The sequence below is a fragment of the Channa argus genome, chromosome 17 (genome assembly GCF_033026475.1).
Source record: "Channa argus isolate prfri chromosome 17, Channa argus male v1.0, whole genome shotgun sequence".
Taxonomy (NCBI): Eukaryota; Metazoa; Chordata; class Actinopteri; order Anabantiformes; family Channidae; genus Channa; species Channa argus.
The window spans coordinates 10093081-10108633 of record NC_090213.1 but is presented as its reverse complement, the minus strand read 5'-3'; the positions used below and the strand labels follow the sequence as shown (position 1 = coordinate 10108633).

General features: G+C 39.4%; 1 protein-coding gene across 2 annotated transcripts in view; it reads right to left on the bottom strand.

The window, feature by feature from the left end:
• Positions 1 to 1837: 1837 nt before the first annotated feature.
• adgb (androglobin) overlaps positions 1838 to 15553 on the bottom strand; it is a 36326-nt gene continuing 22610 nt past the window's right edge. For both annotated transcript variants that reach the window (XM_067482770.1, XM_067482771.1), the window contains 8 exons: positions 14369 to 14532; positions 12642 to 12753; positions 10458 to 10594; positions 9476 to 9637; positions 9250 to 9340; positions 8639 to 8738; positions 6588 to 6771; positions 1838 to 6425 (listed from right to left, as the gene is read on the bottom strand). In XM_067482770.1, the coding sequence (XP_067338871.1) occupies positions 6237 to 6425; positions 6588 to 6771; positions 8639 to 8738; positions 9250 to 9340; positions 9476 to 9637; positions 10458 to 10594; positions 12642 to 12753; positions 14369 to 14532 (1139 nt within the window). In that variant the 3' untranslated portion in view covers positions 1838 to 6236. The remainder of the gene's footprint in view (positions 6426 to 6587; positions 6772 to 8638; positions 8739 to 9249; positions 9341 to 9475; positions 9638 to 10457; positions 10595 to 12641; positions 12754 to 14368; positions 14533 to 15553) is intronic.

Genomic DNA, 15553 nt, shown 5'->3' with positions numbered 1-15553 from the left:
AAAGAAGCTGCAGCCGGCATGTAGCCAAAATGATGTTTAACTGGAGAAGAAACATGAGAGGTGAACACCACTTTGTCCTTAGTATAGTGTCACTAACTCAATGAGTCGACTACTGTCGGGACTGCCATGGCTTAGCTGCCATGTTTTTACTGATATTAAGTTAGACAGGGAAATGAAATATCACTATGGTTCTCCACATTCAGGGGCAAATAAATACAAGTAAATCAAGCTCAGAGGGATGTGTGTGTTTGTGGGAGTGAGCGTGTGAGAGAGAGAAACAGGTTTCATTTCCTGTTATCTAAGATGGCAATAATCAATGCTGAGCACAGGACAGGTTATCGATGACTCCCTTGCACAGCCACCCCTTGTTGCTTTCAATTCTAATCAATTCACACTTTATCAAATCAGCACTTCACTAAGCAAAAAAAAAAAAAAAAAGATTCATGGCCTGAGTTGATGCCAAACAACAGGGTGAAGTGAAATCAAGCTCATGAGCGCTTAAAGAAGATTTTAAGTTGAAATCCTTTTCCCTGACAACTACAGTGGTGTCTTACTGTCGTACTCTCGTTCTATAGCCTCTGATGGTAAATTAAGCCCCACAATTATCCCCTGTGACTGGCAAAGGCTACAGCACAATCCAATAAAGCGGGATGAAATTTAGATTCCTGTTTTATTGGCAACCTGACACCTCCCAGATCTGCTGTGTAAACGGAGTCCACATCGCTGAATCAATGTAATCGTCGCCAACACGAGGCAATTAGGTTGTGATTCGAGCAGTCACTGTGATGCTATTTAAGGAAACGGTGTGTATCCTCTCATCTAGTCATCTATCTATCGGATTACCTTTCATCCACGCGTCAGCTGAGATAGACCTTTGAAGTGACGAAATCAACTGATTTTCTAAATTAAAGTGTTTCTTATGCACATGTGCACTGGAATACTTTATGTTTGCACACAAACAATCACAACTGGGCCAATCTGAGCACAAATATAAGATCTTTTGAAATAAACACTTTGGACAGACGATGGCAAAATAGGAGTTTGCAACAGCTGCAACCTCACTTCTCTATAATAATTAAACAGTAGATGAGCAACTTTAAAACACACTTTAAAACAGTAAACTATCCTCAGCAGTCTTTAGTATAACTGTCAGGGAATGTACAGTAGTTGTGACTAAAATATCCCAGAAGGCAGTTTGGATGCCCAAAGAAACTTTGATCAGCATGTACAGGCACACATTTAGAAACGTTCCCCCACATGCCCATAATCCCTTGATCTCCCCACTGTAGAAGTTGTGTAGTGATGGGCTGAGTGAGGGACAGCTGTCATCCCAGCCCTGTGCTTCGAATTGCACGTAGCCAATCTCTGTTGTCACTGTCAAATCTTCAAGTGTTCGCAGAGCTGAACTAGACACACTTTATCTAGATCCACCCTGACATTCAGTTCCTCGGCCCTGCTTAAATATTGACTCTCTTTGACCTTCAGAGAGAAATAGACTAATCTAAACAAAGTATTAACTGGTAGTCCAGGAAGGATTTTGTGGACATTGATAAGTGAAGGCCCTAAGGAAAAGGAGACACAATTAGAAAGCTAATCTGTCTAAATTACAATAAGACACATTCTTGCATAGGATTACACATGCTATTGGTCTCTTGTCACCTAAATCTGATGACATGTACTGTTTTTCTCTGGTGATGATGACCTTGTGTTCAGCACTTTATTCCCCCTGCACCTGCAAATCTGAAGTGTTGCAGTTTTTTTGTGTCTTCTCCCCGACTCATTATTTGATTTTCGCAACCCCCCCACCCCCACCCGTGTCTGCAGTGCTGTGCTGTGCTGGCTGAAGGGAGAGGTGGTAGTGTTGGTGGGGAGCGGGCCAAAGAAGACTGAGGAGAGACTGAATCTAAAGCCAGGTGAGGCAGAGAAGAGACATAGTTGGGTTGCAAGAATGATGCTTCAAACCAGGTCAGCATTTCAGTGGCTGCACGTCTGGTGCTCTGTCCAGCCTCCAGCATTGGCGAGAGATGCTGAATGTGTGTGTATTAGACAGAGAGTTACAGGGGGCTTTGGATTACTGCAGAAAAGCCTGGGTGTCAATCTGCGAGACCTCACCTTTTCCCTTTCTTTGGATTGCTCCATGAGCATAAAATCCTGGCCTTTTGCCCCGTTGTCGTCTGAGCTGAATCTTTACCGCTGCAGCACAGGATTCCCTTTCTAATTCGGACTCTTCTGTCTTTTATCGGGATAGCAGCCTTTGAGGACTGACCTCTTGAGATCAGTCCTCCCAGAGGGAGGGAGAAACAACAATGGGACAATTCTGTAGCATAAGCCAAAGGACCGTGTATCTAGCCCCTGCCAGCTGGATGTGTATCATTGTGTGTGTGTGTGTGGTGGAATGCATATGCCTGTGCAAGGCAGAGAAAGGTGAATGAAAGAGCAAAAGGGGCAAAGTGAGCTTATAGATCTAGAAGACTTAAAGGACATTAGGCCTGCAGTACATACAGTATTCTTTGCACACATTAGGCTACAGATTTATAGACTGGGCAACTGTACATGATTATAAGTACTATGTGCACAGTACACCTAGAGGAAATACACTTTATAATTTGCTTTCTTACCAGGAGTTAGATGACATTATTGAGTCCACTGTTGAACCACAGTCTGTTAAATATGAGACTACAGAGAGGCATTCGTTATCTTAGCATAAATACTAGAAAGGGAAAGATTTTAATAAAAAAATCCACTTGCAAACAACTTCCAAAGCTTAGAAATTCATTTAACACTGTATAATCCACAAAAAAGGACAAAACAGACTGGTAGCCTCCTGCCGGGTTTGTTATTACCCCCTTCTCCTAGTGTTTCTGCTAAGCTAACTGTCTCTTGGCATTTGAGTGTGCAGACTGCTGGATAGTGATAGTGCATCACGTTTTGTTTAAAAAGTCAACTTATCTTGCATCTTGTAGCTCATGCCAAGACAAGTAGGTACACATTTCAGCAGTACACTAAATCATTAACAACGTACTGATAGACAGGTCATTTTACGTAGGAGACAGATCAACATAGTAAATGCTGTGACTCCAGATACTCAGCCACATGAGATCTCATGAAGGTTGAAAAGGACAACATTAAACCTCAATGAAAGACAACAGTGGGTTTGTGTGGTGCCGCGTGTTGCCATTTAAAAATACCAGAAAGAAACCATGGAGAGGCAATTCCTGCTAGTCAGAATGCCCTTTTGTCATTCGAAAAAACTAAAGGCAAAGAAAATGATTAAGGCATTCTTGAATTATTACCTCGAAAATGGAAAGTGAATTAAAGAGCCACCGCAGTCTCCACACCACTCGAGGAATGTCGAGGCTCTATCTAGTTTCGCTTAATTTCATCATCCGACTAGGAGGGTCCATTTAAGAACCAAATGTTTTCTTATTACTTGTGTGAAGTCAAATGTACACTCTCACACACACACACACACACTCACACACACACACAGCGACTGACTGTCCCCTGGTTTTCAATGTTATACAAGAGTTCTTTTGTCGCTCACAACAGATTTGGATCAAAACCACTATGCAACAGCTGCCAATTAACAAGAAGCCTCTCCATTAATACACATGTGCCACTGCCAATTACAGTGTTGGGTGATCTCTCTCTCTCCCTCTCTCTCTCTCTCTCTCTAGCAACAGAATGGTTCAACAATCTCATATCCAACCGCCACACCTCATGCACACGGGGAAAGATGAGAAGGATGGGTTTAGGTGTACGGAGAACAGCAAACAACAGCTAATGTTTTAGAGAGTGAGAAAAGAACTGGGCGAGAGGGAACAGAGCAGAGACAAGAGGGAATGTTCTGTGCCAGGAACAAAGCTTTCAGGATTAGTTCTGTCATGCAGTTACGAGAGTAGAAATAGTGGTAGGCTGGATGAGGCCTGACAGACTGAGCCGATACACAAAGCACAGCAGGAAGTATACATGTAACGCAGTAAGCACATTTTCCATGCATGCACACAATGTGCTTTAAGTGTGTAGAGCTGAACATTGGCTGCAAACATTTATACTGAATATCGTGTGAGATTCACACACATAAGCAAAACCTGTTAAAGTCTGTTTGTGTCTGCAGCATCCTTACATTCACTAAGGCCTTATTCATATATTGTATAATCCTAATTTCGCTCCTCGATCATAATGAAAGGGAATAATTTCCTACAAAGAAACATTTTAATGAAAGAATTCAGCAGCAGGGAACAAAAGCTTTAGAGAAGGAGCGGATTACTGCAGGATGACTTTGCACATGCACACTTGTACAAGCAGGCACAAATAATTCTTCTCATCCTGCTATCTTGTCCGCCACATGCACATTTACACAGTAACGCACACAACCACAATGATAATTTCCTTCATGCAGCAGCACAAAATTGAACTATTCATTATTGTCAACCTTGAAAAACAGCATAGTGCGGGCTTGGTAATGAGAATTTATTAATGTGTGCAGCCACTAGATGGCACTCTCTCCCCTTTCATTTTCAATTTAGCTTCCCATTCCTCAGCTGATCAGCTGGCTCTCACTGTGGGATATTGAGCAGCTGGATGCGCTCCAAATACTAAGCTAAAAGAACCAATTTGAGGATAATGTACCATATCAAACATGCATTTTAATTCAATTACCAGATTGGTCGAAACATTTATATAGTTTTAAAGTTTTAATTTAAAAAATAATTTTATATTATATACTGAAATAATTTCAATTCATCATTGGGGATTAAGGGTAAATAATAGTTGCCATGTTGCAAAGATGTGCCACCCACCTATTTTCTATACACAAAATTTTGTGTTGGTCTGGACTTCTACCAGCAAGAATAAAGTATATTAATCAAGCAATCAATCTGTACCACCCAGCTTGTGGGAGGTCATATTTACCCAATATACCTTGAGTCATACGGTCAATACAGTGACCTTCAATAAAATAAGGAAAAACATCCAGATTTGCAGAACATAATCGTGGATACTGGGCACTGAAAAGTCAAAGATGACATCACATCCCCAATGCAATGAGAGACAGAACGGATTTACATGACGCCTCACATGCAGTAATAGTCATTAGATTAAATTAGAATGTATTCAATTTGCTACTTATACACTCGCCTCTAAAAGTATTGGAACAATGAGGCCAATTCCTTTATTTTTGACATTTGGGTTTGGCATCAAAAGATGAATATGAGACAACAAATCAACATTTCAGCTTTTATTACCAGGTACATCTGCATCGGATACACAGCTCACAAGATGCCACCTTTTGTTTGAACCCACCCATTTTTCATGTGAGCAAAAGTACTTACATGGACTGACCGATGTATTTTGTTGCCCCGGTGTGTCCTAGGACATTGATTATAAAAAATAAACAGCACTGAATGTCTACACTCAGTTTCAGATTTGGGTTTTGTCTGTTCACACTGCATTTATAGAAAGAGGTGTAACCAACATGAAAACCAGAGAGCTGTCTGTGGGTGAAAAACAAGCAATTGTGAAGCTGAGAGGAGATGGGAAAATCAATCAGAGCCATTACACAAACATTGGCCATAGCCAGTGCAACCATTTGGAATGTCAGGAAGAAACAAACCAGTGATGTACTAAGTAACAGATGTCGAATGGGTGGATGAAGGAAAACAACAGGAGTGGACGACAGAAACACTGTGAGACCTATAAATCAATACCCTAAAACCACTGTTGGTGACATCAGCAACAACCTCCAGCAACCAAACTGATTGGGGGAGCCTTCATCATGCAGCAAGACAAGTAAGTAAGAATTCGTATGTAAGAGTTGGTAAGGGGCAAGAAGAGGAAGGTTATAGACTGGCCAGTCATTCTCTAGTCTTAAACCCTATAGAGCATTTTACCTGCTAAAGAGGAGACTCTTTTCTCATATTCATCTTTTGATGTCAAACTTAAATGTTTTCAGTCTACAGCAAAATAAAGGAATTGGCCTCACTGTTCCAATACTTTTAGAGGGGAGTGTATACTTGAAAACCAAACATGACAAACAATAACGACCACATATTGCCCTTTGCATTCCATTTTTCAGTAGTCAAGAGACAACAAATAAAAGACATCAGCACTTGTGGCTTCTGATGTAGCAACATTCCTTTGGTCAGAAGTTGTTTCATCAGGCACAAGCCACAATGTTGTGATTAGGCAAACGTAGAGAAGTGTCTGAGAAAAAAAACTGTTAGTGCCAATGACCATCATTTCTTCTTGCTAGCACTCTTGACACCTTTTTTGGGCTTCTGGGGAGCAGCAGAGGGGGGAGTTGTTTTTTCTGGAGCTGCCTGCTGGGCCCCCTCCAACGCTTGTTTTTCAACTGCCGCCATCTGACGGCTATTAAATGCTTTGCAAGAATCGAGAAATTTCTGATAGTGCTGCCTTGAGGCTGCCTGGAGACAAAACAGAGGGACAAAGAGAAATAAGTTACAGAAGGATTTCTAATGAGGGGAACAGAAAAAAGACTAATTCTTTAACAGTCACAATAAACGCTCGAAAAAGTTCCCTACAGACAATTTCAAACATCAGACATTGTTGTGTCTGACATAACTAACCTGCATGTTCTCATATACGTTCAGTTGATATCTCAGGAGCTCTTTCCTGTTGAGCTCATCCTGTTTTCGGCATTCCAGAATTTTTTCACGAACCAAACTGTAGGTCTGGATCTTTTCTAAGTGTTTCATTCGCCGCGTCTCCTCTAACTGCGAGTCCATCAGCACTGGGGAATCTTTTAGACGCCTATGGGCATACACAAGTAAATGATACAATGTGCACACTACACATGTGTAGACATGTATTGTCACTTCCGTTTGTCACCAACATTTTTAACCGCTTTTTTCAATATTGTTAATGAGTAATATCTATGAATTTCTGAAAGGATCAGACACTAAACGCATCTACCACGGAAACTGTACAAACTATAGTATTTTGTGAGATGAAGCAGCAGGCAATGTTAACACAGACAGAGAAAATGAAAACGTAAAATTAATCTGGAGATCGGCAGAGAAGTCGTCAACACACAGCTCTTTGCCTTATCCCACATGCTAATTTGTATATTCAGTTTGAAACTGGAATTCAAAGACATCTAAACTAATGTGGCTACATCTTTCCCAGAAGCTGACTTCATTCAAGAGGGGAGACTGTTGGAGGTTTTAACAAAGTTAATTTGGTGTGATTGTATGATTTGTCCTCTGTTGTGCCTTTGTGACAGTAAGGTTAACTACAGGTAAATGAGACTCCACTAACAGACAACTATACAGCAACTCTCTCTCTTGGCTCGGATTGCAGGTTTCAGCATAGGCAGCCTTTTGCAGCTGGACACACACTCACAAACAGGCATTTACACACTAACAGCAGGAGAATGTGGAGAGGTGATGGGAGAGGGGCACCTCCCTTTGGAGTGATGCGCTCACTGGGGTTCTAAAATAGCTTTCTAATTAGCAGACCCTAATATCATCTCATTTATCATGGAGAGGGATGGACAGAGGAGGAGGTGAAGGGAAGGAGCGAGTGATGGTGTGAGGCAGGGTAATGGGAAAATCAGTTTGGGGGGGGGGGATGACTTCCTAACACTATATTTTAGCCAAACAAAAGCTTTGCAGGTAACCAACCATAGGAGGCTCAGGTAAATAACTCACTGCATAACTCACAAAATGCTGCCTGTGTACAAATGTTAACACCCTGTAATATAGCTTCACTATCTGTATTGAGACTGTTACTACACTATTTACCTCAAACATGTTTTGTGGTGTCTTTTAAGTGTATTTTCTTATATGATTAGAGAAAAAACCTTTAGGATTAGTGTTGATTTCACTTCTTTGATAGAGTTCAGAAAATAGCTTCCATGGAGTCAATAAATTCAAGTAAAACTGAAAACAAAATGCCAGGAATTTGAAGTTTTGTTGTACAGTCTGAAATAATTTGTTTGCTCAAAAATCCATAATTTACAGTACAAAATGACACAATCCTAAACTGATTTCAGGGTAATCCGTAAGACAATTTTAGTACTGTGTGCATTTAACTTTTTTGCTTAATTTAATGGTGAATTGATGGGCTGACTTATACTGAAAAGCCAAATGAGTACTGATGTAAATATGTTTTGGAATACTTTAGATTGAATTAATGCTGAAATATTTGCTCTGAAAGCAGATCTATTTTCACCAATGCTAAAAGGGTTCACATGGCAACACTTTGCAGATGTTGCATGAACCAAAATGCTACTATGTCCACCAATGTAGCAGCATGTATTCTGAAAATACACACACATACAAAGAAACACATACAAGACAGTGTTGTGCAGCCACAGCTTAAACCAAAGCTTATTTCAGGCTCAAAAGGTTAAAAAAACAGGATCCATGAATTTAAATTAAGCAACTGACCACACACTGTATATTATAAGAGGACTTGAATGGGAAAAATGAGATGCTGAAGGTGTCTTAGCTGCTTTGTATTATTTTTCTATAAGATAGGAACACAGATAGGAACAGCCTGAACCAGTATCTGTTAAAGTGAGATAAATAAGCAGCCACCAGTTGCCAAAAACAGAGGTAAAACAGATGTTATGGATAAAAAGGAAGAGAGAAAGGGTGAGAAAGAAGCAGAGCACCTGATGAAGGCTGTGAAGTCCATTTTAGGACAGAAGGAGGTATTAATCAACTTTTGAGTGGATGGACTGAGAGAGGCATCAAAACTGGATCTGGAAAGAGCTGTAAAACAACAATTATCTCATTACTATACTGATACTGTATGTGACTAGTAATGGAAACAGAAATTAATAGTGTGCTGTATATACACTCCCCTCCAAAAGTATTAGAACAGTGAGGCCCATTTCTTCATTTTTGCTTCATACTGAAAACATTTGGGTTTAATATCAAAAGATGATTATGAGACAAGAGATCAACATTTTAGCTTTTAGTTCCAGGGTATTTACATCTGAATCTAATATGCAACTTAGAAGACAGCACCTTTTGTTTGAACCCACCCATGTTTTTGTTTGAGCAAATGTATTGGAACGTGTAACGGACTGGTGTGTTTTGTTGCCCAGGTGTGTCTTATGACACTCCAAATACAAGTTGAAATGTTGATCTCTTGTCCCATATTCAGCTTTTGATGTCAAACTCAAATGGTTTTCAATCAACATCAAAAATAAAGGAATTGGCCAGACGTTTTCAATAGCTTTGGAGGGGAGTCTATGTGTGTATATCCAGAGTATAGTACCAGGCTCAGTGCTTTCTGCATCATGTTTTGGATCTTGCTCATGTCTTTGATGTTGGCCTTGGTTAAGAAATCGAAGACGAGTCTCAAAAGCCTAAACAGAATCCAAAACATTCTGTAAGCACAGTTTATGTCCATATTAAGACATAATATACTGACAACGTCTGATAAAAAGATTGCTGCTGATAAGCAATAACAGCAAATCTCACTTACAAAGTTTTAAGGTTACCTTTGCATGGCGGCCTGGTTCAGCCAATTCCCAAGACTGTTTAATGGCTTTGATCTGGTCCATTCTCTCTGTGTCCTTTATCACTTTGATCCTGTCCGCATCACTCTTGTCACTAACCACACGCAGTGTCCAGTGTGGTTTAGTCAGGTCAAGGGTCTGCACCTATACAACCAATTCCACCCACGCAAAATTTGTGAACCTACAATCTTCTGTATCTCTGCTTATGTACAGTATGATAAAGATACTGACGATATTAGATGAAGGAATCCCAATTAAAACAATGAATTGGGATTAATACTAATGATCATGAGTGTGGGGTGCAAGACAACAACACACGTTTTATCAACTAAAGAAGAAAGAACTGTAATGTTTTCGAATGGTTGCGTGAATATAATCCTATAGAAATGCTGGAAAAGAACCTCAAGAAGGCAGTCGATGCAAGGAAGACAGATGTCTCTTATTCAGTAAACACATGAAGGCCTTCGTGCTAAAGTAGTTTGGTAATTTGGTTGATGCCAGCCGCTTTATTGGTTCATAGTTACAGAGGTAACCAAAGATGTAAATGCCACCCTGTCTGCTACATTAAAACAAGCTAAAAATATTACAGAATGTCAGGAGTTCAACAGCAACCTTATTACATGTGGCTTAGTGAGGGAATCTGTGAAAAGGTGTTAAGTATGTGCTCCAGTGAAGAGGCTCAAAGCCCTTCTCTCCAAAAGGTTAATATAACCATTTGTGCTAATTTTCACAACGTTTTACATGGCAAATACCACTGTGCCTTGTCCTAACAGAGAATACTGTTGAAAAGTCTCTACTTATGCTCCGAATACGGACACTGCATGGCTTTCAGTGGATAATATCTATTGGTTAATGAACGGACCATTGTAATATATTTTCCACATGCAACCAAATAAGAACGCATACATATACATGACGATGGTCTTAATTTGAAGCGGACATTGTTTTATTGTTGTTTTATTACCATTTCCTGTTTGGAGCCAGATTTGGAAGAGGCAGCTGCCTTCCCCTTCTCCTTTTCCCCCTCTTCTTTCCAGCTGGCTTTAGCTGGGCCAGACTTGCCAGTAGTGGGTGAACGCTTCAGGTTACTGGGCTTGTATACTAATATTTAGCAAACAGAGATCAAGTAAATTCAGTTTTCATTCAACATTACATAAAATGAAAATTTATCTGATGTGTTGTGTGGTTGTTTGTGTGCTAGATGGCACTGTTGTACTAACACAATTCCCCCAGCTTCAGCATTAGCTTCAGTTTCACTTGTAAGACACAGAGGCCCAATAATCCATCACTTGACTGATACTTTGCCATTTCATATAAGTTACTCTTTTCCCACAGATATTCAATGTTCAAATTAGATGTAAATGTCAATGTGTGTTATAGTTTCAAGCTAAAACATGCACTGAAAATAATTTTAGCTGAGCAAATATAAAAATAAGAAATATATTATAAAATATAAAATATGTATCTATTTATTTTAAATATTTTGAGAACTGAAAGCTTAGGAGCACTGTCACTTAAACACTGACATATTACGCTACTGGCACAGTAGAGAAAACATCAACGAGGTTGACAAGAGAATGACCACTGGAAGTAAAGCTATGGGCGACAGCTTACTAGTTTAAAAATAGATACTTTGGTTAAAGTAGAGGTGCATAAATATGTTTGCATTAATTGTGTACAGTACATTATGTATTCACAGTTTGTAAAACAGCTTGTTTGAGAGATTTCAAAGCTTGGCACGGCATGTGTTGGATGTGTATCCATGTTGCATGTAGGGAGCATGATCAAGGACACAGCCTCACCAATGAGACCACTGACAGAGTTAAACTGGGTAAAATTAATTCATTTTCCTGGTGAGATATTTCCCAGGGCACCAAGGGGCAAGAGCCAACTTTATCTGACTTCCCATTGACCCACTTTCACAAGCTTGTTGGAAAACCACAGGAGGTTTGTGTGGACATTGACTTGGACGTACACACACCGAAGCATGTATTGGCAAAAAACTTCAACGTGCTCACATTTATCTTTCGGTAGAAAAGAGTGCAAATGAACAGATATGCAAATAGTACTGTATACAGTATGCAAGAAGTAACAAATCAGTGTTCATATCACAAGACTATTTCTGTTAGTGTTTTCTGTACAAAGATTTGTCTTCCTCCGTAGTCAAAATATATATCTGAATATCTTGCTTGTTAATTCAGGAATGCTTCCCACACAGGAACAAACATGCACAACTTTCTCCCTTTCACACTCACTCTCACACACACACACACACACACACACACACACACACACACACACACACACACACACACAAACATTGATATTGTCTATAGATTTCAAGATTTTAGGCCATGTTATCTTCGTGGGTAAATAAGGGGAACACCGTCAGGTGCAACAGAGAAAATATAAGTCAGTGACAGCCCTCCTTCTCAGGCAATCATGCAAATTATTATCCATACAGTTCCTTTCACATCAACATCCACCCATGACGCAATTATTTCAGCCCCTCAGAATATTTGAGAAGCTTCTGCAAGTTTCACAGATTATTCAATCGATCCAATTTGTGTAACATGATTAAAGGCATAGAAGCAGAGTTGGTGGCAGAGGACAGGATTATTGCCTCCAACAACAACCAGTGGGCACAAGAGATCACAATCTGATCTGCAAAAGCAGCTGTATTCATTTGGCTTTTATCAGGGTTGTGATTACAGGCCCCTGGCTAGAAAAAGGGAACAAACAACGTCTGCCTCAGCCTGTGACACTGCTTGTGTATCTGCCTCATTTCACACTGAACACCAAAACACGCAGTGCAAAAACAAACATAGTAGGTACATTAAAAAAATCAATTAAGAACTGTTGGCTTAAGTGGTAAAATCTCTTGGACGCAATAAAAAAAAAAAATTTCTTCATGACCCACTATAGGCATACACGGGGGCAATCTCAGCTAGGCATAAAGAGTATTTAGATGTTTATACTGACCACATCAAGATTTGTGTTACTGTTAAATTAACTAAAATTTCAAGGGAAGCAAATCGAACAAATCGAATAAACAGCAACTTGCCTTCCTCTCTTGACTTTAGGTACATATGTAATGTGGTTGACTGGTTGGTGTGGTGTTTGTGATTGTGTTATGTTCTGAATGTACCTCTCAGTTCATTCTTCTCCAAGTCTCTGAGCTTATGAACAAAAGCCAGCTGAGATTCATCCAAATCCCAGCTTTTATAAAGTACTTCTGCCTGCACCACATACTTATGACCCTGTGAAACACAGACAGACAAAGTCAATGTTCGCATCAAAGTTTAACTACAATGTCAAAGAAACACAAATTACCAAAAAGACATACAGTATAAAGTAAATGTGGGATGTTGTGTGAAGTTCGGATATATACACATTGATAAATTGGGTAATGTTTTATATTTCTGATATTTAAACTCTGATAACAAGTTCCCTGCAACACTTGCAGATTATCAAACAAATTAATTAATGAATGAACATATATTAGTGCTAAGTATCACAAAATGTTTTAAACCTGACACGTAATGTTGCAAAAGAGTTAAGTGTCATGGAAGCCAAACACAAATTTCTACCGCTTCTGCCAACAAAGATGGCACCAATGTTATTTGAATATGAATGTACATCTATGCTCTAATGTGAATAGGCAGTTGTAAAGTTAACTAGTTCTGGCAATTCAGAGAGACACGGAGATCTTAAATAACAACAAACTGTTGTTGCTGTTGTCTGCTCTGACACAAGCACATGTTTCTCACAAAGGGAGAGAGGAGGCAGAGGGCTTGTTAGCTAAGATAATATCAGGGGTAGTAACTCCCATTCCTAACACACTGAACAGAAAAAGCTGAATGTATCCAAGGGGCTGCTTTAAAAACCAATAATTAGCCATATATAACAGTTCTAGGTTAATGTTTGTATTTGTAATTACGTCTAATAAATGTACATTGCAGAAAGTGCACTGTTGTTTTCTCATACGTTTACTCTTGTGAGTCTCAAATGGGTTAAACTATAGAAGCCTTTAATCCACTGGTACCAATATGTGTGGTGTGCAGAACCTTAATAATGGACCCGATGTTGTAGGTCTTGATCAATATGCTTTGTACTGATCAATAGCTGTTTATTCTGGGCTGCTGTTGATCTTTCGGATCGGATCTGTCTTAATACTGATAATGCCATTACAGAGGCCTTTATTAAAAAGCACAGTCTTTTTAACACATTTGCACTGGAATGGTTTGCGGTGACAGCAGTTGCTGAGGAAACAATAAATCATCAGTTGTATCATCAGTAATGCATTACAGTCATCACAGCAAAACAATAAACCTCAGCTGATTTTCACAGTTGTATGCACACTGTGCAATCTGTGTGTGTGTCTGTGTGTGTGTGTGTGTGTGTGTGTGGGGGGGGGGGGGGGGGGGGGGTTGGGGGGCTTTGAATGACAATAGTATGAACAATATAATTTGGCAATAGACACAAAAAAGGTTACTTACAGTAAGTAAAAGGTGAATATAAATCATGCACAAGTCATTGGTAACTGGAACTGGTAAGTTACATAGTAACAACAAATCATTATATTTTCTACTGCTCTCCACTTGCAAATTTTGTCTGTGAGATAATGTGTGGGTGGGTGTGTGTAAGTAAGTGTGCATGGCTCCAAGTAAGGTGTTATGTGTATCTGCTAGCGAAAAATTGATATGAACACAGGCAGAAAGCAAGTGGGTAAAAAAGACAGAGAGGAAAAATGAAATGGGAGCGTGTGTGTATGTGTATGTATATTTGTTTGTGTGTGTGTATCTGTGCACATTAGTGAGATCTGCAAATTGTTTGAGTAACAACACAGACCACGCAGACAGTTGTCAGTGATACCATAGTCTCCGTGGGAGGATGGTATTGGTCAGACAAGGGGACTGATTTTCCAGCTGTATTGTCCTTCCCATCTATTTGCTGGGGAACATCTACCACCTTGATCCCCTTGTCCTGGGTGGATAATCCTTTCTGGTTTTTGTCATCTCTGTAACTGGATGCTGCAACTGAAAGACACACACTAAACTACTGTAAATCCTTATACGGGAAAAGAAAAGCACTGTGTCCTTTTCTAACTAATAAAAGCATCAACTAAAAAGCAGAGTAAAGAGTTTAATAGCCTGGTCTTGATGAGCTCTTCTGCATAGTGCTTCAGCTGCCTGTCTGTATTTTACTGCTGATTGGACTAAACTAGTAAACTAACCCTCTATCCAGGAGCAGGTCAAATTAACTAATATTGCCACTCACTACAAAACTAATACACCACTACATGTGTCTCTTTGCTGAAACAACAATGAGCTGAAACTCATTGCAGACAAGTGGAAACCTAAACAAACCTGAATGATTAACCCAGCGTCAAACTATTTAGTGTTTTAGAAGAATTAATCAAGGCCAGTTTCTCCTGTAGTTTCTTAAAGAAAACAAATATGCATGCCAAATTTGATTATGTGAGTTAAATTACTCTAAAAAACCTGTTTTAACCAAATCACTATTCAAAAATTAACAGCCCATTTTGATTTAATTTAACTTACTGTAAGTCTCAAAAGCATGCTTTTCACTGGCCTGACAGATAGTTTGAAGAGTTTAAGGCAGTTCCATTGCTTTAGTTTGAACCCTCTTCCTATCTCTGACATTAGTAAACAAACGCAGCAAAATCCACAAATGAATTGCAAAAACATGTATATTATCACTGGAAGCTTGCAGTGGCAGAACTGCAAAGATACTGTATGTGTTTGTAAAAACTTTTAAACAAGGTGGGATTGAAAGTCTGAGGATTCTTATTACAGTAACTACTATAGAATATGTATGTATGTATGTCCATAGACTAACTGAAAAGAAAAACCTAAACTAAGACAGGTGTAGAACTTCAAACAGTGACAGTTACATTCCTTTAAGTAAGTATTGTTAAGTACTTTGTAGAGTGTTGATTTTGCAGCTATTGTAAAATTCTCATATATGAAAATACATAGAGTACTACAAATGTAACTTTGTCACCTACTTTACTTAGTAAACCTAATGGCCACTTAC